General features: G+C 47.2%; 1 protein-coding gene across 2 annotated transcripts in view; it reads left to right on the top strand.

Annotated features, from left to right (window-relative positions):
- Positions 1–22,832, top strand: part of ELL (elongation factor for RNA polymerase II) — a 53,654-nt gene that overhangs the window by 13,140 nt on the left and 17,682 nt on the right. The window contains exons 2-4 of one of the 2 annotated variants that reach the window (XM_053372348.1): positions 14,532–14,579; positions 15,248–15,369; positions 16,804–16,970. In XM_053372348.1, coding sequence (XP_053228323.1) covers positions 14,532–14,579; positions 15,248–15,369; positions 16,804–16,970 — 337 coding nt within the window. The remainder of the gene's footprint in view (positions 1–14,531; positions 14,580–15,247; positions 15,370–16,803; positions 16,971–22,832) is intronic. The other variant, XM_053372349.1, reaches the window with a different exon arrangement.

Here is a 22,832-nt window from a genome sequence, read left to right as displayed (position 1 = left end):
AACACTCTGTCACAAGAGACCAGGGCCCTGCGGGACTTGACATCTTTCCGCAGGGCCTGCAAGACGGAGCTGTTCCGCCAGGCCTTTGGCCAGGGCACAGCCTGACTCCCTCCCTCGGCAATCTTCGCGGAGCTCTGGCCCAATGGTGGCCAGTGGCTTGAATTTAATTAATTTTATAATGAATGATTTTAGAGTGTTGTTTGTGTTGTACTTTTGTATTGTTTTATTGTTGTTAGCCGCCCTGAGCCCGGCTTCGGCTGGGGAGGGCGGGATATAAATAAAATTTATTATTATTATTATTATTATTATTATTAATGGTGAAACTAATATATGAGATCGACTCGTGACACGCAAAGCGAGATGTGCTTCAACTTCTCAGAGGTCCAATCTTGCTCGTTTGTTTTGCTGATTTCCTTGAACATTCTAATTTTCTGAGATGGTTAATTTGGGGTTTTCACCAGCTGTACGCCATGATTATCACAATTATCACAAATCAAGGCTTGACATATCTCGCTTTGCATGTCACGAGTCGATCTCATATATTAGTTTCAACTTCTAAGTTGAATTACTGAAATCAAGGAACTTTCTCACGATATTCTAATTTTTCGAGTTTCACCTGTAATTAAGCCCTCCACGCATTTTATAAGGGATATATATAGCCTGTCCAGATCTCCCTCCTTTTTCCTTTCCTTTCTGTTTTTTGCATTGGGCACAGGGTGGATTTGGTTTAAATAAAATCGATTTAAATCACTACTCAGTACGACTCGATTTAAATCTCTTTTTTCTACAGAAAGACTCATTCTTGCTGGTATAATCTTAATATTTACAACCAGATGGAGCTTTCATTTTCGGAATAGCAAATTCTCAAGAGTAGTTTTTACAGTTCTATCAAAAATTGCTGATTTGGTTATACCCTTAGAAATACATAATTATGAAATTATTGTGAGGTTTAATAAGTTAACTGTTTATATTTGGACAATTTTTCTGCTGTGCTTTCTTGGCAGGAGAAAAATAACCATTACCTTAGTAACAATTTGAGCAACTTATTTAACTAAAACGGTAACATTATAGCAAATATGTATACCATGTTTGCTAACTGCTGTGGTTAAACGATTTTTAAAAAAACCAAACTTAGACTGAGTTTTAGCACACAGGAAAAACTTAAAACAAATCCTTATTTCCTGATAATAGCCTTTGGACCAGGGGTCAGCAAACTTTTTCAGCAGGGGGCCAGTCCACTGTCCCTCAGACCTTGTGGGGGCCGGATTATATTTTTTTTTGGGGGGGTGAACGAATTCCTATGCCCCACAAATAACCCAGAGATGCATTTTAAATAAAAGGACACATTCTACTCGTGTAAAAACACACAGATTCCCGGACCGTCCGCGGGCTGGAATTAGAAGGCGATTGGGCTGGATCCGGCCCCCGGGCCGTAGTTTGCCTACGCATGCTTTGGACCATAATAGGCTTCCTCAACCTCGGCCCTCCAGATGTTTTTGGCCTACAACTCCCACGATCCCTAGCTAGCAGGACCAGTGGTCAGGGATGATGGGAATTGTAGTCTCAAAACATCTGGAGGGCCGAGGTTGAGGAAGCCTGGACTATGATGTAACTTAAATAGAAAACTATCTTTAGAAAGATTTCCCCTCCAAAAGCATTTTACAGTGGTACCTCGGGTTAAGTACTTAATTCGTTCCGGAGGTCTGTACTTAACCTGAAACTGTTCTTAACCAGAAGCACCACTTTAGCTAATGGGGCCTCCCGCTGCTGCCGGAGCACGATTTCTGTTCTTATCCTGAAGCAAAGTTCTTAACCCGAAGCACTGTTTCTGGGTTAGCGGAGTCTGTAACCTGAAGCGTATGTAACCCGAGGTGCCACTGTATTTTAAAAATCCGATTAAAATAAAATAAAAAGCCGATTAAAATTTTTAATCATTGATTTATATCCCCCCTGATTGGGCAGTTGTTGAGTTTGGGGGCTCTTGCCATGTGTAGGTTTGTGTCTTGTGTATGCATGCTTGTGTGTGTGCGTCCCCCGCCTCCGTTCTTTCGCAGTCTCTTTCTCGGAATTAGCCTCAAGCGCTGGGCTGCAACTCTGTCTGTGCAAATCCTGCAATAACAACCTGGCTTTCACAGCTGAGCTTTGTAATAACAAACAGGGAGAAGTGGGGGGCGGGAGAAAGTTGAGCAAGGAAGTGGGTTTCTGGTTTCTAAGCGTTCCCGGAGACTTTAGTAAGCGGGAAGGCCGGCAGTGCGTATTGCAGGCCGTCGGGTTTTTGTTTTTTGTTTTGTTTGGTTTTGTTGTTGTTTTTTTTAATAATATTTTATTAAGTTTAACAATAGAAAAGCAGAACAATAAAAACACAGAGAAAATATAAAACACAACAATACAAACTTTCACAATACATAAAATACAAACATTTAACAAGGGGAAAAAAGAACAATCAACACACAAAACATAAAATAAGAAAAACACAAATCACTCTTTTCTAATTATTCATCTTCAATTAACTTATTTTCCTGACTTCCTCACGCCTCCATTTTTATATCCCTTTTTAACAATTAGTTCAGCAAATTCGTATCCTACTACTTTGTCCTTATATATTTTACCTCCCAAATTTATAATTTATAATTTTTATCTCTTATTACTAGAACCCCTTCATTTTATTTCAATGTCATCAGCACTCATACATTTTACAATACTTCTGTAAATAAGTTTTAAATTTCCTCCAATCTTCTTCCACCAACTCTTCTCCCTGGTCTCGGATTCTGCCAGTCATCTCAGCCATTTCCATATAGTCAATTACTTGCATCTGCCATTCTTCCAAGGTGGGTAATTCTTGTGTCTTCCAATACTTTGCAATAAGTATTCTTGCTGCTGCTGTAGCGTACATAAAGAAAGTTCTGCAGGCCGTCGGGTTTTGGGTGGTGGTGGGGGGGCGTTCCCCTTCCTGCCTTGGGGTTTTTAAAACCACCGCGTATCACGAACCCAGCGCCATTATGGGGTGTGCCTTGGGGCAAAGAAATAGGACCGAAGAACTGGAGTTGGATGAGATCCAGTTGTTCTCATGTTTTGCTCAGGACATCATGTGGCGCAGTGGCGGACTGGGACCTGGCAGAGGCCAGGGTTCAGATTGCCACTCGCTGGCCGTGATGCTCGCCGGGTGAACTTGGGACACTTGCAAAACGCTCGGCCTAGTCTCCCTCGCAGGGTAAAATGGGCAGGGCGGGAACTTTGTAAGTCCCTTTTAGCTGCCCGGGGAAGGTGGCATATAGACACAGTAAACGACAAGACTGTAAATGCCGTAAAAGGGCAAACTTTCTTGGGTACAGTGTTAGAAACTCAGGTATATAAGCTAGGCGCCAAATAGCTCCTTAAACCAGAGTTGCAGTGGCCGAAACGGAATGCCTGGTTGCCATTTTGGGAGCCAGGTGGTACAGTGGTACCTCGAGTTACATACGCTTCAGGTTACATACGCTTCAGGTTACAGACTCCGCTAACCCAGAAAGAGTGCTTCAGGTTAAGAACTTTGCTTCAGGATAAGAAAAGAAATCGTGCTCCAGCGGCGCGGCAGCAGCAGGAGGCCCCATTAGCTAAAGTGGTGCTTCAGGTTAAGAACAGTTTCAAGTTAAGAATGGACCTCCGCAACAAATTAAGTACTTAACCCGAGGTACCACTGTATTTCTCCATACAACTTGGTTCCTGAAATCCATTGTGCAGATATATTTTACGGGTAGAATTCTGCAGGATGTGTTGCTGGTGTGTGAAAACAGCCAAGATCTAAGAATCCCCAGGCATGCGTCTCCAGATGGTGGAGGAGACATCGGGCAAGTGGCCGGTAAAGGTAAAGGTAAAGGTAAAGGGACCCCTGACCATTAGGTCCAGTCATGGCTGACTCTGGGGTTGCGGCGCTCATCTCGCTTTACTGGCTGAGGGAGCCGGCGTACAGCTTCCGGGTCATGTGGCCAGCATGACTAAGCCGCTTCTGGCGAACCAGAGCAGCGCACAGAAATGCCGTTTACCTTCCCGCCGGTGCGGTGCCTATTTAACTGCTTGCACTTTGAGGTGCTTTCGAATTGCTAGGTTGGCAGGAGCAGGGACTGAGCAACGGGAGCTCACCCTGTCGCGGGGATTCGAACCACCGACCTTCTATTTCCATTTCCACTGTGTGTTTTTCCCTTCTTGCATACTGGGACAAGTGAATTGCTACAAGAGCGAGCTGCTGTTGAACGATGAGATTGTAGCATTGGAGTGGGATACCATGGGTCATCTATTCCTACCCCCTGGCGAACAGACATTCCATTGTGGTGACCGCAGCCTAGGTTTAAGGTGCCACGCAGAGAGAGTCAGTATAAAACCCTCCCTGCAGCCCAGTCCTGCAGCCGGACAGCGTGCGTTCTGTATTCAGACACACGGTTTACTCTGTATGTGTGCCCATATTTTATAAAAATGTACGCACCGTTTGGTAGTAAAGAGAGAACAGGGGAAGAAAAGCTCAGGGCAGTTCACAGAGAGAACAAAACAATGAAGCGATCAGCAGAAACAACTCTTTAAAAACACTTGAAAGATAAAATAAGCCATAAATGTAAAAGCAGATTAAACCCAACACCTGAATTCTGCATGTCAGGGCAGGCTTGCTTAAACGAAAAATGCTTTTTGGCAGGTGCTGAAAAGAGTAAGGGCTTCGTCACACTAAAATGCACATTGTATTTATTACTGTTGTGGAGTGAACATTATGCGGAACCTCAGAGCAGTTGAGAGGGTGTTTATCGTAAGGTGATATTTGCAAGCGAACTGGTCCCAAGCTGTTAAGGGCTTTGTAAAGGTAAAGGGACCCCTGACGATTAGGTCCAGTCGTGGCCGACTCTGGGGTTGCGGCGCTCATCTCGCTTTATTGGCCGAGGGAGCCGGCGTACAGCTTCCGGGTCATGTGGCCAGCAGGACTAAGCCGCTTCTGGCGAACCAGAGCAGCGCACGGAAACGCTGTTTACCTTCCCCCCGGAGCAGTACCTATTTATCTACTTGCACTTTGACGTGCTTTTGAACTGCTAGGTGGGCAGGAGCTGGGACCACGCAATGGGAGCTCACCCCGTCATTGCTGGGATTCGAACCGCGACCTTCTGATCGGCAAGTCCTAGGCTCTGTGGTTTAACCCACAGCGCCACCCATGTCTCACCAGGGTTAAGAGTCACCAAAACAGAATGGCTTAGTTGCCATTCTTGGGCCAGATTGCTTGAAAGGCGTATTTTCCAGTACGACTTTTTGGTTCCTGAAATTCTTTCTGATGCTGCTGAGAAAATAGAACGGGTGGAATTCTTACAGGATGGGGTTTCAGAGTGTAAAAACAGATCCAAAGATCTCCAGGCATGCACCTCCAGATTTCGGAGACACCGGGTGCAAAAAGCGCCTTTTGAGATTTGATTTCTGCTTTCACCCTTGCTTCTAAGAACCAGCTGTCTAAAAAGCTTTTGTTCGGGCAGGGCTGCTCCTTGCTTAAACTGTCTCTGGCAACCGGACGGGTGCCAGGGTGGTTTCGAGAATTGCCATCTTTTGCACGCAGAGCCTTAGGTGGTTTGGTATCAACTCGGATACGGGGAAATATATTTAAGTTACTACGTTGATGGCATTTGACACCATTACAGTGTACCTGTGTTGATAAAACTATCCCACCGCTGTTCTGCAGAGGCTTCAATAGTTATAGGTACATTATTTCACATGTGGTGGAACTGCCCTGAAAGCCTTGGGGGTATAGGGCTGTATATAAATTCAATCAATCAATCAATCAGTCCATCCATCCATCAATAAAACGTGAACATATAAAGGCCTTCTGGCAGAGAGTGCTCACCGGAATAACCTTTAATATCAACATGTGCAACGTACCAAAGTTTGAGATTGTTAACTATTTTTTAAGAAGAGCAATCTGACTTTAGTTATAAAAAACTAATTAATTTTATTTTAGTAGCAGCTCCGAATCGGAAAGGGACCTCTGTGTATCTCTCGTTGGAAACAGAATGTATGGTCTCCCGCTGTTATAAGAAAAATTATCGAAGAGATCATATCCATTGCATAATGCGAACAATGTGTAGACTGTTTTGTTGAAATGGGCTATCCTTTTGTGAAAACACTTTCCTGCAAACTTTCCTGGCAAGCTGCCAAAATTGTCACTTTTGCAAACATCCAGTTTTCAAAAAACGCAAATACCGCCTTTGACTTCCCTCCCCCTTTCTGTGCTTCCTTGCGTTCCAATTTCCACGCTACATCTCCTTTCTAATTCCAGTGATGAATAAATCCCTTAATATCGCTTGACGTAGATTTTGGCTGCGAGTTCCAAATCAGTCCTGCTGCTAGTGAATTTAGTCGTTTGCCGGGCTTTATCGAATACATTGTATACTTCCCCTTTTCTTTATTAAAAGAATTGATATTTCCTGGTTTCTAGTTCTTCCTGTAAGTTTTGGACATTTCGGCGTAGTCCATTTGGCAAACTTAACTGGATTGATCCGCCGGGGAGTGTTGGGGGTTTTGCTTTTGTATTTTTCTCTCTATTGCAATTGCTAGGTACTGGAAATTAATAAAACTATGTATATATTTCTGGCAGGATCTTCAGGTTGGTAAAGGGATCTCAGAGCAGTTTCCCTGGGTATTATTTTTCCAGCAGTGTCTGCATGGGGAGGTACCACCCCCCAGCTAATTACCGCCCCGGCGCCTATTAGCTGTGAGCTCTCGGCTTGCCTTCTGACCTCAGCCAAGCTTGCCTTCCTTTGGGTTCTTCCTTTGGCACACCCCGCAAAGCCGCTTGGATATTTCGACTCTCTCTTTCTCTCATTAGAGCTGGCGGGAGGCAAGGAGAGACCTTCTCCCAGCTTCGTAGGGACTCTCCTTTTCCTTCCTGATACTGTCTCTTTTCCTTCTTTCCTTCCTTCCTTCTCCGCCTTGTGGCATCAGCAGCACCTTGGAAGCGCACACGGAGGGGGAAGAGGGCCTGTTCCGCCTCACAACCCTAGCGCGCAAGTTACTAGTCCACAAGGAAAACCAGACGGTCACTCTCAAAGCTCTTGACCTAGCTCAAGTTTGTCCTCTGAACTTTTTGTTGTTTAGTCGTGTCCGCCTCTTCGTGACCCCCTGGACCAGAGCACGCCAGGCCCTCCTGTCTTCCACTGCCTCCCGCAGTTTGGTCAAACTCATGCTGGTAGCTTTGAGAACACTGTCCCACCATCTCGTCCTCTGCCGTCCCCTTCTCCTTGTGCCCTCCATCTTTCCCAACATCAGGGTCTTTTCCAGGGAGTCTTCTCTTCTCATGAGGTGGCCAAAGTATTGGAGCCTCAGCTTCAGGATCTGTCCTTCCAGTGAGCACTCAGGGCTGATTTCCTTCAGAATGGAGAGGTTTGATCTTCTCGCAGTCCATGGGACTCTCAAGAGTCTCCTCCAACACCAGAATTCAAAAGCATCCATTCTTCGGCGATCAGCCTTCTTTATGGTCCAGCTCTTGCTTCCGTCCTCTGAACTAGCCAGACGTTTAACTGAGAATCAACCACAGCCAGTCCATCATTTGGGAAACGAGAAGTGCCCCAAAATGACACCTGGGCATTCTGTTTTGGCAACTGTAACCCTGATCCAATGAGCCATTTGGCGCTGAGCTTATATATCTGAGTTTCTAACACTGGCCAGATCCTGGAAGGTGTGGGGTGAGGGGGGGTCTGTTTCCACGTTCTTAAGATCCCTTGGCCCAGTGCATAGGATGCTGCCCGTATCCTAACATAAAACCGTTTCCGGCAACCTTGCGCCTTCCATAAGTTTCGTACTACAACTCCCAACCTGGCGCCGGGTTGCCCAAGCTCATCAGCTGGTTTTGCTGTGGCGGGGGCAGGGGTAGGCACGGAAAGAGGTGATTTCCGCAGGCTCCTTAGCTTTTAAATAAGCCACTAGTCCTCATGGGTGCAAATTCAGCGCAGGGGCGTAGAACCACCGGGGACCATGCAATCGTTTTGCGTGGAGGGGCAGAGAAGGGTGCCTTGGTTCTCCCCCTCCCCTCCGTTCGCCTCTCCAGCTTTTCTGCGCCTGCAGCAGTGCAGCTCTCTTGGGGGAGCAGGAGGGAGTTGTGGAAACCATGGGAAACCAACCTCCCTGCAGGGACAGCCTTTTAAAAGCGCCGCCCCGTCGTTCCGCCTTAGGCGGAGAAATAAAACCGTACGCTGATGTCATGGGGGAACAGGCTCCAGTCTGTTCCCAGGTCTACCAGAGTGTCTCGTGGGGCGGGGCGGGGGGGAATCCAAGCAGAGAGAACCCCCAAGTCCCTTTAGAGCTGGCAGAGCCCTCGGGACATTGGATGGGGCGGTGGCAGTCAGGTGCCCCTGCCGGCACAGCGTCCTGTAGACCTGGCAATCGGAAATAAGTCTGCGGAAGTTTCTAGTCCAGAAGACAAAACGGTTTATGAGCCTGCCTTGGGTGGGTATGCGGTAGAGCAACTTTGCATGCAGAAGGTCCCAGATTCAGTCTGCAGTGGCGTTCTTCAGGTATGGCAGAGAGAGAGAGACAGCCAGTCGGTTCATCTACCTCGCAAGGTCATTTTAGGCATGGCCTCCATAGTTTTGCCCGGACACTGAGGTCCAGCGCCGAGGGCCTTCTGGCGGTTCCCTCCCTGCGAGAAGCCAAGTTACAGGGAACCAGGTAAACAAGAACTACACTGGCTCCCAGTATGTTTCCAAGCACAATTCAAAGTGTTGGTGCTGACCTTTAAAGCCCTAAACGGCCTCGGTCCAGTATACCTGAAGGAGCGTCTCCACCCCCATCGTTCTGCCCGGACACTGAGGTCCAGCGCCGAGGGCCTTCTGGCGGTTCCCTCCCTGCAAGAAGCCAAGTTACAGGGAACCAGGCAGAGGGCCTTCTCGGTAGTGGCGCCCGCCCTGTGGAACGCCCTCCCATCAGATGTCAAAGAGAAAAATAACTACCAGGCTTTTAGAAGACATCTGAAGGCAGCCCTGTTTAGGGAAGCTTTTAATGTTTAATAGGTTATTGTATTTTAGTGTTTTGTTGGAAGCCGCCCAGAGTGGCTGGGGAAACCCAGCCAGATGGGCGGGGTATAAATAATAAATAATTATTATGATTATGAACTCAGATATATCAGGTAATCAACAAACAGCACCTGAAACCTAGGTTGCAGTCGCCACAGCAGAATTTCTAGGTACCTTTTCTTTTTGCGGTGAAGTTTATTATTATTATTTGTTTCAAAAATATTTTTATTGAAAGTTTTCACCATAGAGATACAATCAAAACCAATCTAATCCAAACAAGAGATAAAGAGTAGCGTAAATAAAACAATAAAATGCAAGGTGAGAGAAAAAACAAAACAGATTTTTAAAAATACTGTAGTCTAAACCACTGAGCCTCTTGGACTTGCCAATGAAAAGGTCAGCGGTTCGAATCCCTGTGAAGGGGTGAGCTTCTGTTGCTCTGTCCCTGCTCCTGCCCACCTAGCAGTTCGAAAGCACACCAGCGCAAGTAGATCAATAGGTACCGCTCCGGCGGGAAGGTAAACGGCGTTTCCGTGCGCTGCTCTGGTTCGCCAGAAGCGAGCTTAGTTTGCCTACCCCTGGGTCTGTCTCTGTACAAAGCAGCTTTCTGTGTTCTTATGCATGCCCCTTATTTATGTGTCTGTTTGCGTATCTGTAAGTTGCGCTCTCATAAAAAATACATCAAGGATTTTTAAAAAAGAAGCCAGCAATAAAGTGTTGGTTATTGGTTCAGAAGAGAAAATCGCTTCATTTGCGGGAATAGGTTCTGTGTGGGATGTTTCTGAGGGAGAAACCAAACTTCGTTATCTACAAAAAGTCTTGCAAACTTTTCTGCCTGCATGCCTGGAGGCATAGTGCCTCCACTTGCCAGAACCAACCCTGTCATAAGGAAAGTTCCCAATGTGTGTTTCAGATCCCACCCCCCCACCCCCGGCTTAGCTTCTCGGTTCTCATCTGCCTTCCTCCTTCCTGCCAACTTTCTGTTTCGAAACCTTTGCTGAAAAAGGCGTCTTTTTTTTTTTAAAAAAAGAGATAAGTCTGAATACAGGGACCCCGGAAGCTTCTGCTTATTGGAAACCAAAAGGCAGAATAAGAATAGAACGGGGGGATTTTTTTAATTTTAAAAAACCTCTCCTGCTTGGAAGCCAGGGACTTTTTCCCTCTGCAGAAGGGGAAGTTGGCAAAGAGAGAGAGAGAGATTAGATGCCCTTCCTAAGGGAGGAGAGGAAATAATAAGTCTATAAGGTTGGCGGGGGGCATTAAAATGCCCGGCAGCCCCCACCCCGAGAGGCACAAACACATACCCCAAAGTGATTTTTGCCACTGCCCCATCTCTGAGTTTTCTCCATCAGCTGCAAAATAGCATGGCACAACTTTGAGTGTGTTGTTGTTGTTTAGTTGTTTAGTCGTGTCCGACTCTTCATGACCCCATAGACCAGAGCACGCCAGGCCCTCCTGTCTTCCACTGCCTCCCGCAGTTTGGTCAAACTCATGCTGGTAGCTGTCCCACCATCCCATCCTCTGTTGTCCCCTTCTCCTTGTGCCCTCCATCTTTCCCAACATCAGGGTCTTTTCCAGGGAGTCTTCTCTTCTCATGAGGTGGCCAAAGTCTTGGAGCCTCAGCTTCAGGATCTGTCCTTCCAGTGAGCACTCAGGGCTGATTTCCTTCAGAATGGAGAGGTTGGATCTTCTTGCAGTCCATGGGACTCTCAAGAGTCTCCTCCAGCACCAGAATTCAAAAGCATCAATTCTTTGGCGATCAGCCTTCTTGATGGCCCAGCTCTCACTTCCATACATTACTACTGGGAAAACCAAAGCTTTTACTATACGGACCTTTGTTGGCAAGGTGATGTCTCTGCATTTTAAAATGCTGTCCTTTTAAGATGAGTGTGTACACACAAATAAACACTTGCATTGGGGGGGGGGGACAGAGGACAATGGCAATGCAAAGCCGGGCACTTAATCTCTGGCTTTTGCAAACTACTGATTTTTATTAGCGGGCCGTGATGATGATAAGGAGCAGACTTCGAGCTCCTAAGGAGGTGAAGAGAAGCTCAAAAGTGTGCTCAAAGTGCCTGGGGAACCTCAAAATCCAACCCAGGGGTAAAAAATTTACAACTGAAAATTACGGCAATGGGAATCTCCCCATCCAAATTACTAGAGCAGGATATAGTTCCAGCTAAAAGAACAGTAACCTGTAAACTAGAGGAGATGGACTTGCAGCAGAAAATGGTCTTGGGCAATGGTACCTGCTCACCTCTAAACCTTGGTTTATTACCCCTCTTAAGGCTCCCAAACTATTTGAATTCCTTAACTTCTTCGGCTCATAGATATGCCTTTGTAAAGGCAAGATTCAACACCTTCCCATCGAACGTGCTGAGAAATAGATTCTCCAATGGACAGATATCGCTCTTATGTGATTGTAATTGTGGGGCACCGGAATCGTTGCATCACATAATTTTTGATTGTGCACTTCACTCATCGGCCAGGAGCAAGTTTCTTGCTCAATATCTAAAGGGAATTGCCGATGATACGAATGAAGCCAAACTGAGATATCTATTAAATGATGATGACCCCCTAAGATCACTCATGGTTGCCAGATTCTTGATCAGCGTCCTATCCCTAAAGAAGAGAAACGGACTCCTGTGCGGCTCGGATAATCTCTTTAAACTATGATCTATGTTTTAGGATGTAATTAGGTGATTTCACCATTGATGTCTTCTACAAATTTATGAGTAGAGGGCGGTGTTTATGTTACAAATTTATTGTAATGTATGATGTTGGTCTTTTGTTTTTGTTTTGCTTTGGTTCTTGTCTGTTTTTGTAAGTCTTGGAGGTTTTAAATTTGGAGGTTTAAGTATATTATGTTGGTATGGGAAACAGTCGTGTGATGGGCCAATGGCCGTAATAAAGATCAATACATCAATACAACCCAGGGGTACTTTGCGGGAGCGTATTGATTCATCAAAACTATGGGTAGGCAAACGAAGGTCCGGGGGTCAGATCCTGCCCAATCGCCTTCTCAGTCCAGCCTGCTGACGGTCCGGTAATCAGCATGTTTTTACATGAGTAGAATGTGTGCTTTTTTTAAAAAAAAAGCATCTCTGGGTTGTTTTTGGGGCCTGCCTGGTGTTTGTACATGAGTAGAACGTGTCCTTTTATTTAAAATGCATCCCTTTGTTATTTGCGGGGCATAGGAATTTGTTCATTACCCCCGTGCCCCCCCCCAAAAAAAAATTTAGTCCGGCGCCCCACAAGGTCTGAGGGACAGTGGACCGGCCCCCTGCTGAAAAAGTTTTCCAACCCCTGATCAAAATAATATATGGTGGGTTGAATTGCATGATCGGGGCACTTTTTTGGGGGGGGGTTTGGCTGGATGGGACAGATCTTTATCTCCGTGCTGCCGCGTCTGCACAGGCCAGCTTCTGGTGACTGGACCACCAGCCTGCCCACTTGCCCAAAGCTGGCCAGTAGGAGAGAGAGTGACCACGCAGGATCGAAACCCTCGCCCATCAGCTGTATGTGCTTCAATCCTGCGTTCTGCATGGATTGAACCTGGCCTTTGAGGCAGCCTCTCCCGATGGACAGGTTCAGGCCCTGCTTTCCGGAACAGCAGAAAACAGATTTTTCCCCCACCTTCCATGTGGCGGCCCTTGAGGAATTTGGAGGCAGCTGCCCTCTAACCATGGCTACCACCCTGCGGTTTTATTTTGCGCTGCCCTATATCTTCCCTGGGACGCGGGTGGCGCTGTGGGTTAAACCACAGAGCCTAGGACTTGCCGATCAGAAGGTCAGCGGTTCGAATCCCCGCAATGACGGGGTGAGCTCCCGTTGCTCGGTCCCTGCTCCTGCCAACCTGGCAGTTCGAAAGCACACCAGTGCAAGTAGATAAATAGGTACTGCTCCGGCGGGAAGGTAAATGGTGTTTCCGTGCGCTGCTCTGGTTCGCCAGAAGCGGCTTAGTCCTGCTGGCCACATGACCCAGAAGCTGAACACCGGCTCCCTCAGCCAATAAAGCAAGATGAGCGCCGCAACCCCAGACTCGGTCACGACTGGACCTAATGGTCAGGGGTCCCTTTACCTTTTTATATCTTCCCTGCCGTTGCAGAAGGTTGCTATCCTGCCAGGGTGCTGTGCAGGTGCACGAGCACAGGAAGTGGGGGCAGAGCAGTCTTGTTCAGTACCGAGAGTTCATCTGAATCTCTTGTTTTCATTTAATAATAGCGTCGCCGTTTCTAGTTTCTAGAGCCTTGAAAGTTTGCGGGCGGCGCCTGGGAAACCTCAGAATCGGCGGGCGGCTCCTGGCCGGCCCAGGCCAGTTTTCCACCCTGCCCAATGTTCCAACCACCCAGATGCAGAAGTGATGGCAGGAGGGGAAGTTCACCTCTGCTGAGCAGCTGGTATTTGGAGATATCCCTATGTGGGTGGGGGTTCCGCTGTGGCCTCCGTGAACTCATCCCACGATGAGCAGAAGTGGATGAAGTTCATTTAAAAAATACAGTGGTACCTCAGCTTAAGTACTTAATTCGTTCTGGAGGTCTGCTCTTAACCTGAAACTGTTCTTAACCCAAAGCACCACTTTAGCTAATGGGGCCTCCTGCTGCCGCCGCCCTGCCAGAGAACGATTTCTGTTCTCATCCTGGGGCAAAGTTCTTAACCCGAGGCACTATTTCTGGGTTAGTGGAGTCTGTAACCTGAAGCGTATGTAACCTGATGCGTATGTAACCCGAGGTACCACTGTAAAAAGCAGGCACCTTTTGAGAGCTACGTCTTGCATCACCAGCCTCCTGGTTCTCTCAACAAGGAAAGTTCTCTTGCTTATCTAGTAAAGGTAAAGGGGACCCCTGACCATTGGGTCCAGTCGTGGCCGACTCTGGGGTTGCGGCGCTCATCTCGCTTTATTGGCCGAGGGAGCCGGCGTGCAGCTTCCGGGTCATGTGCAGCACATCGTATGGGGACTTCCAGCGAGGCAAAGTGGCGGGCTCAACGGTAATAATAATAATAATAATAATAATAATAATAATAATAATAATAATAATAATAAAAAATTATTTATACCCCACCCTCCCCATCCAAGACCGGGCTCAGGGCGGCTAACACCCAATATAAAAACAAATTGATTGAACTACAACTTAAAAACAAGATTAAAATCCAATATTAAAATACAGCCTCATTTCAATGGAAACTCAAATAAAAAACTTTTTGGGGGATGAAAACGTCAAGGCTAATTTTCCAGAGTTAGCGGGCAACTCCTGAAGCTAGCCAGAGCCAACTGTGGTACCAGGCTGGCTCTCGGCTGCTGGGACTGCCACGGTTCCCGGGGACATTAGATGAAATCCGGGGATGGAATTTGTCCGGGGACAAATCTGCAAATCCAGGGACTTTCCCCGGGAAATGGGGATGTCTGGTAACCCTACCCAATGGGGCATCTAGCTGCTCTTCGGGTCTGATTCCAGCTGTCGCAAGAGTCTCCTTAAAGTTCCCACATTCATTTCTCTCCTCTCTCTGCCCCTCTCTTTCCAGGACTCGGTGGCGCTGAAGCCGTCAATTCAGTTCGAAGGAAGCCAAGGGGTAAGTCGAAGGCCTGTGACTGAATTTTAAAATATCTCCTTTGCGCTCTCTCTTTCTTTAAAAAAATCATAATGGCCTCTCCGGCGCTGAGACGGGACAATGGGATTTCGGTTAGGTGGTTCAGAAACCGGGCCGAATCTCGTAGGACCCCTCTAAAAAAATAGCTAGTTCAGATATGAGTTTTCAGTAAGAAACTGGAAACGGCCGTTATTCTATTCTTGGGCTGGTTTGTTGGAAAGTGAGCCTTTTCTCTTTCCCTGTTTCGCTTTGTGAGAGCTGCTGATGGCAGCTGACATCTCTCTGTCACGCAGAACGGTTCCTGAGCACCCCTCTGCAAGGTCCACTTCCGCCCTTAAGCTGGGAACTGGGGCGGAGGCTTTGCATAGGGCACCCGTTTACTTTACAAATTTAATACATAATAATAATAATAATAATAATAATAATAATAATAATAATAATAATAGATTGGAGGTTTTTGAACAGAGGTTGGGACCGCCAGATCTGATGGGGCATCTTCGGGCGGCATTCCTGCGTCGCAGTGGGTTGGATTGGATGAGCCCTGGGTGCCCCTTCCAAATCTCCTGTTCCCTTATTCTGTGACCCGCTGGCTAAGGCTTCACATGTACATCTTCTAATCTTTTTTTCTTTTGGAAAAAAAATCAACCCAGCACATCTCAATACCTCGGCCGGACGGAACAGCAGGGGCCCAGACGTTCTCGTTTTACCTCTCCAACATCGGGAAGGATAGTCCCCAGGGGAGCTTTGACTGCGTCCAGCAGTATGTCTCCAGGTGAGTTGCCCCGTCCAGGCCCCAATCCCTGCAGCTCCCACGGCCGGCGATGTGGGTTTTCCGCAGGTTTTCAAATGGGAGCAGAACGCCCCAGAAAACTTACTTACGCCGATAGGGCAGTTTTCGACACGTTGCTTCGACTCAGGGGTGGGAACCTTCCCCCTTCGGCCAGCGGTCAGCGGAGCCAGAGGGGGGAGTGGGCAGGGCGCTGGGTGCAAATACTACCTTTGCACATTAGGCTCATTTCTGCACATGCTCAGGAACCCCTCTTTGTCCCCCGATCCACACAAGCAGAGTGTCTGGCCAGAGAAGTCCATGCTCTGGTTATCTCCCGCTTGGACTACTGCAATGAGCTCTATGTGGGGCTACCTTTGAAGGTGACCCGGAAACTACAACTAATCCAGAATGCGGCAGCTAGACTGGTGACTGGGAGCGGCCGCCGAGACCATATAACACCGGTCTTGAAAGACCTACATTGGCTCCCAGTACGTTTCCGAGCACAATTTAAAGTGTTGGTGCTGACCTTGAAAGCCCTAAACAGCCCAGTATCCCTGAAGGAGCGTCTCCACCCCCATCGTTCAGCCCGGACACTGAGGTCCAGCTCCGAGGGCCTTCTGGCGGTTCCCTCCCTGCGAGAAGTCAGGTTACAGGGAACCAGGCAGAGGGCCTTCTTGGTAGTGGCACCTGCCCTGTGGAATACCCTCCTGTCAGATGTCAAGCAAATAACTGTCTGACTTTTAGAAGACATCTGAAGGCAGCCCTGTTTAGGGAAGTTTCTAATGGATGATGTTACAGATAGGTAGCCGTGTTGGTCTGCCATAGTCAAAACAAAAAAATTTTTTCCTTCCAGTAGCACCTTAAAGACCAACCAAGTTATTTCTTGGTATGAGCTTTCGTGTATCTGAAGAAGTGTGCATGCACACGAAAGCTCATACCAAGAACTAACTTAGTTGGTCTTTAAGGTGCTAATGGATGCTGTGTTATTGTGTTTTTAATATTCTATTGGGAGCTGCTGTATTGTGTTTTTACTCTCCTATTGGGAGCCAACAAGAGTGGTTGTGGAAACCCAGCCAGATGGGCAGGATATAAGTAATAAATAATAATAATAATAATAATAATAATAATAATAATAATAATAATAATAATTATTATTATCCTGCGGACAGCACTGAGGGCCACACAGGGAGGTCCCAAGGGCCACATAGCCTAGAAAGCCAGCAAACCGGGAGACTTTTAGAGGAAGGCGAAGAAACGGAGGCGGGCAGGGATTTCAACCATGGTCTCTCCCAGGGACTCTAACCACTATGCAACACTGTCTCTGACCTGGGGTGGGGTGGTGACCTGCGCTTTAGGTGCGAGGACCAGGCGGCTTCTTCTTCCCGAAAGACTCTGGTTCCTTTTTGTTTTTCATTTCTGCCTCTGCTTATCCTCCAGCAGCAATGGGAACATCCAGTTGGACTGTCTTGGCAGCATCCAGGACAAAATCACCGTTTGTGCCACCGACGACTCCTACCAGAAGGCGAAGCAGAGCATGGCGCTGGTGGAGGAGGAGACCCGGAGCCGGGGGGCCATCGTCATCAAGCCCGGGGGCCGCTATGTTGGTGAGCAATTACCCAATTACCATCTTATTCAGTGCCTTTGGAGAGATGAATTTACCAGCCCATGGGCAACAAAAATCCATTCCAAACTGTTGTCTTATGGAATCTCGCCTTCCGATATACTAAATTTAGATCTAATTACAGCAAAAAAGGTCATCAAACAAAGATTGGAGGAGGTTGATTTGCAACAAAATCTTACTACAGGTGGAGGTACATGTTCCCCGATAAATCAGGGCATTACATTTATGTCCCAGATACCTCGATATCTGTCTACCTTATCGGTTGCATCGCATAGATTCGCTTTTGTTAGAGCCAGATTTAATGTGTTCCCCTCAAATGTGCTGAGCAATAGATTTTCTAACGGTAAAACCTCTGTTTTATGCGCATGTGACAACAAATCAATAGAATCCCTTTATCATATCTTGTTTAATTGTCCTTTATATATTGTTCCCCGATCAAGGATTCTGAGTTCAATCATTTTGGAAACTGTTGCTAAACCACCTAAATTACATCTAGCCTATCTACTCCAGGACATTGACTCTTAAAGAACATTACAGGTTGCCAGATTCCTGAATTTAGTTCTTTCATATAAAAGACTTCATGGAATGCTGCATGACTATTAAAAATCTAGTAAACTCTATCCACCATCTTTATATTCAAGGCCACAATATGGTACATCTAGAGATTGTATGTAACGTGAAGGAGATTATGCGTTGAAATATTTTAGTTGATATTTTAGAATGTAAAATGCTATTTTATTTATTGATTGGTTTTACCTTGTGGGCCTATAGCCGAATAAAGTATTATCTATCTATCTTGGTGAGCAGCGATAGCGTTGCATACGGTCAAGCTTTGCAGCAGGGGAGAGCGTCTCCGGCCATGGAGCCATTTCAAAACCCGCATTCTCTTGTAAGCAGCCTTCCAGGGGAGCAGAGCTGCGCTTTGGTTTCCAAACATTTTGGAAGTTGAACGGACTTCCGGAACAGATTCCGTTCGACTTCCAAGGTGCGACTGTATTGATCTGAACATTTTTGACCCGTCAATATATTGCGAATAGCGATGTGTATCAGGGGCAGGGCTGGTTGATGCATCATTCAAACCCAGTTTGAAGTCTGTATCGTGATACCGGTTTCATAATTTTTATCCTGGCAGTATATTGTGGGTTAAACCACAGAGCCTAGGGCTTGCCGATCATAAGGTTCGAATCCCCGCAACAGGGTGAGCTCCCGTTGCTCGGTCCCTGCTCCTGCCCACCTAGCAGTTCGAAAGCATGTCAAAGTGCAAGTAGATAAATAGGTACCGCTCCGGCGGGAAGGTAAACGGCGTTTCTGTGCGCTGCTCTGGTTCGCCAGAAGCGGCTTAGTCATGCTGGCCACATGACCCGGAAGCTGTACGCCGGCTCCCTTGGCCAATAAAGTGAGATGAGCGCCGCAACCCCAGAGTCGGCCACAACTGGACCTAATGGTCAGGGGTCCCTTTACCTTTATATTGCAAATCATATTTGTGTGTGCTATGCAAAAATCACAGTGCGGGGAGAACCGTGAAGCCAGCCCATCTCTCAACATAGCTCCAGCCTTGTTCCAGACATTGTGATATATCGGTATATCGCAATGTTTAGCTGGTGATATATCACAAAGTTGGAAACCAGATATTGCCCAGCCCTAGGGAAGTTTTTTCTGCCAACCTAGCAGTTCGAAAGCACGTCAAAGTGCAATTAGATAAATAGGTACCGCTCCGGCGGGAAGGTAAACGGCATTTCCATGCGCTGCTCTGGTTCGCCAGAAGCGGCTTAGTCCTGCTGGCCACATGACCCGGAAGCTGTACGCCAGCTCCCTCGGCCAATAAAGCGAGATGAGCGCCACAACCCCAGAGTCTGCCACGACTGGACCTAATGGTCAGGGGTCCCTTTACCTAGGGAAGTTTTTAATGTTTGGTGTTTTATCTTGGTTTAAATAGTCTGTTGTGAGCCGCCCAGAGTGGCTGGGGAAACCCAGCCAGATGGGCAGGGCATAAATAATAAATTATTATTATTATTATTAGTGATCAGGAGGGAGCCCATTTCAGACTCTCTGAGCTGACAGTGCCTGGTCTGGATCTCTCGCCCTTCTTCCAGGGAGTCCGTGTCTGTAAACAGGAGCAGATTGCAGTTTGCTGAGTTATCCCTGACTCATCGTTTTGGTGTGCGTTGCCAGCCAAACTCTTGCAGGAGCAAGCAATGGCAGGAAGTGTGTGTTTTCCTGTGTGCTGGGAAGAACAACTCAAGGGGTTTTTTCCCCCCGTCGGGAGGGGGCGGGAAGGCTTATCAGCAAGCGGTAAAAGGCGACAGGCCTCTCCTGCAGCTGCCTTCCTGCCAAAACGAAAAGCTTCGGAACTTTTCTCGGGGGCAAAGTTTCATTTCCTCTGGGAAATTTTCCTCCAGCGCAAATTAGGCGGTTGTTGGGCGGATGTCGGCCACGCGTGAATCTCCTCCTAAACGCAGCCTTCTATAGCAAAGGTTCTCTGCGTCAGAGAGGGAGAGAACAGCTGTGACGAACAATGGATTTATTTTTTTAAGACAAGGCTGTAAAACCAGGCATGTACTGTAGACTTGAGTCCAGTTGCACAGGGGTTAGAAGAAGAAAGCGCAAATAAAGAATATCAGCGCTTATCTGATGGCCCTCGGGTTGGGGGGTGTTGTAAACAAAAATTGCCCTTTTCCCTTATGGGGTATCCAGGAGCCCATATAGAGTCCTTACGTAGGTTCCTTCTTAGTAGGAGAAACTAACAGAGGCCAACCAGAGAATATTGAGAAGCAAAGCAGCTAGCAAGCCTGATCTTTATTGATCTGTTGCAACAGGGTCCTCACTCACCACACGCAGGAGGGAGGAGGAACCCAGAACAAAAGTGTGCCTGCCCTTATATAGACATTTTAAGTTCCCTCCCTGGAGTCCAAGACCACCCCCAGATACATCATACCTACATCACAGAAAGGGCGGTCTACAGCAGAAATCTGAGTGCTTTGTTTACCTCTTGTCTGCCAGGTTACCTGTTTAATGGTCACTTGATTAGATTGCCTGGGGAGCCTAGCTAGTCTTTTGTAATGATAAATACTTAGTTCCTGAGCCAGGTCACAGGCCCACACCCTATTCATATCTTAAACATGCCCTTAAGACAGGATTTGTGAAGGAAAAGACAATGGGGAGGCTTTTCCATTTTCCTTTGACCTTGCACGGAAAACATTTGGTCAGTTTGGGAATCAAAAATGGTTCCAGGTCGGTCTTCCTGTGCTGATCTATGTACGTGCTTGGTTGGTACACTTATGAACATTTAACATATATCTAAGACCTCTAAATTCCTATCACAGGGATACAATTCTATGATTCCCACCACATAGAATCATAGAATCATAGAGTTGGAAGAGACCACAAGGGCCATCGAGTCCAACCCCCTGCCAAGCAGGAAACACATATGGTTGTCAAGCCTCTGCTTAAAGACCTCCAGAGAAGGAGACTCCACCACACTCCTTGGCAGCAAATTCCACTGTCGAACAGCTCTTACTGTCAGGAAGTTCTTCCTAATGTTTAGGTGGAATCTTCTTTCTTGTAGTTTGGATCCATTGCTCCGTGTCCGCTTCTCTGGAGCAGCAGAAAACAACCTTTCTCCCTTCTCTATGCAACATCCTTTTATATATTTGAACATGGCTATCATATCACCCCTTAACCTCCTCTTCTCCAGGCTAAACATGCCCAGCTCCCTTAGCCGTTCCCCATAAGGCATCGTTTCCAGGCCTTTGACCATTTTGGTTGCCCTCCTCTGGACACGTTCCAGTTTGTCAGTGTCCTTCTTGAACTGTGGTGCCCAGAACTGGACACAGTACTCCAGGTGAGGTCTGACCAGAGCAGAATACAGTGGCACTATTACTTCCCTTGATCTAGATGCTATACTCCTATTGATGCATCCCAGAATTGCATTGGCTTTTTTAGCTGCCGCTTTCCTAAGACATTGGCGTGCTGCTGTTGTTTGGGCAAAGCTCCTCAAACGTCCAGCCTCTGTACATAAAATTAAAATACAAACAGAGAGCAGCTTTGACCTTGCAAGCTTTGCCTGTATTCTAGGAAGGCGAGGGTTTTTGGTGTGCATTTGTTTTTAGAACAGGAAATCGAGGCGAGCCAGGAACAGGAAGCCCCTTCATCTCGGAACGCGATCAGCCCCGTTCTGGCCTGCTATCTGATTTAGGTTCCTAAGAAAAAAGGAAGCTGCATTCTGCCGCGTCAGATCCTGTGGCCTGTCTGGCTCAGTGGTGCTTGCCCAAACTGGCAGCCTTTAGTGACTTGGGTTAGGGGGTGTCTTTTGGGGCTACCACAGGCCAGCATTATTTTCTGTCCTCTTGTAAACAAAAATTGCCCTTTTCCCTTATGGCGTATCCAAGAGCCCATATAGAGTCCTTACATAGGTTCTCTATTGGTAGGAGAGAATAACAGAGGCCAACCAGAGAATATTGAGAAGCAAAGCAGCTCGTAAGCTTGATCTTTATTGATCTGTTGCAACAGGGTGCTCCCCTCACCCGCAGGAGAGGAGGAGGGACCCAGAAAAATGGCATGCAAGGCCTTATAAAGACTTTTGAAATTGCCACCCTGTAGATCAAGGACGCGGGTGGCGCTGTGGGTAAAAGCCTCAGCACCTAGGGCTTGCCGATCGAAAGGTCGGTGGTTCAAATCCCCGCGGCGGGGTGCGCTCCCGTTGCTCGGTCCCAGCGCCTGCCAACCTAGCAGTTCGAAAGCACCCCCAGGTGCAAGTAGATAAATAGGGGCCGCTTACTGGCGGGAAGGTAAACGGCGTTTCCGTGTGCTGCACTGGCTCGCCAGAAGCAGCTTTGTCACGCTGGCCACGTGACCCGGAAGTGTCTCCGGACAGCGCTGGCCCCTGGCCTCTTAAGTGAGATGGGCACACAACCCCAGAGTCTATCAAGACTGGCCCGTAGGGGCAGGGGTACCTTTACCTTTACCTTTTTAGATCAAGACCACCCCCAGAAACATCATACCTACATCACAGAAGGGGTGTAACCTAAGACCACCCCTCAGATACATCACACCTACATCACAGAAAAGGCGGTCTAAAACAGAAATTTGAATATTGTTTTTCTCCTGTCGTTGTTTATCTCCTGTCTGGCAGGTTACTTGATTGGATTTCCTGGAGAGCCTGGCCAGTCTTTGGTAATGATAAATACTTAGTTCCTGGGCCAGGTCACAGGCTCACACCCTAGTCATATCTTAAATGTGTCCTTAAGACAGGATTTGTGAGGAAAGAGACAATGGGGAGGTTTCCCACTTTGACCTTGCAGAGAAAACATTTGGTCAGTTTAGGAATCAAAATGGTTCCAGGTCGGTCTTCCTGTGCTGATCTATGTACGTGCTTGGCTGGTACGCTTATGAACATTACCATCTAAGACCATAAAATTCCTATCACACCCCAAATGATAGAAGTGTTGTCCAATAAACTCAGAATATTACGTTCTGTTGTATTAAGCCGTTGGTACTGTTGCAGGAGATTATGTATAGGTTGGAGGGTTTGCCCCTCCAGCAGATGTCACGCACATGCAGCCCACTACCAAAACCAGCACAATCGCTTTTGTGACTTTTGTGATTTGTCCCCACAAAACACTTCATCACTGTTTCTTCCTATCTATTCAAAGGGCCTTTGCTGCACGATACCAAATGTAAGAATTCACTGATCAATGTATCTCTGTACTGGCTCACTGGGAAAACTTCAGAAATTCATATAGACATGTGAGCTCAGCTCCTCAGCAGCCCCTCTGCCTGAGTGATAATCCCTGGTATTCTGATACCTGAGTGCCAGACAGGTAGCCGTTCCAGAAATAACAAACCC

This window comes from Podarcis raffonei, chromosome 18 (genome assembly GCF_027172205.1).
Source record: "Podarcis raffonei isolate rPodRaf1 chromosome 18, rPodRaf1.pri, whole genome shotgun sequence".
In the NCBI taxonomy this organism is placed as follows: Eukaryota; Metazoa; Chordata; class Lepidosauria; order Squamata; family Lacertidae; genus Podarcis; species Podarcis raffonei.
This window is presented reverse-complemented; position numbering and strand designations above follow the sequence as displayed.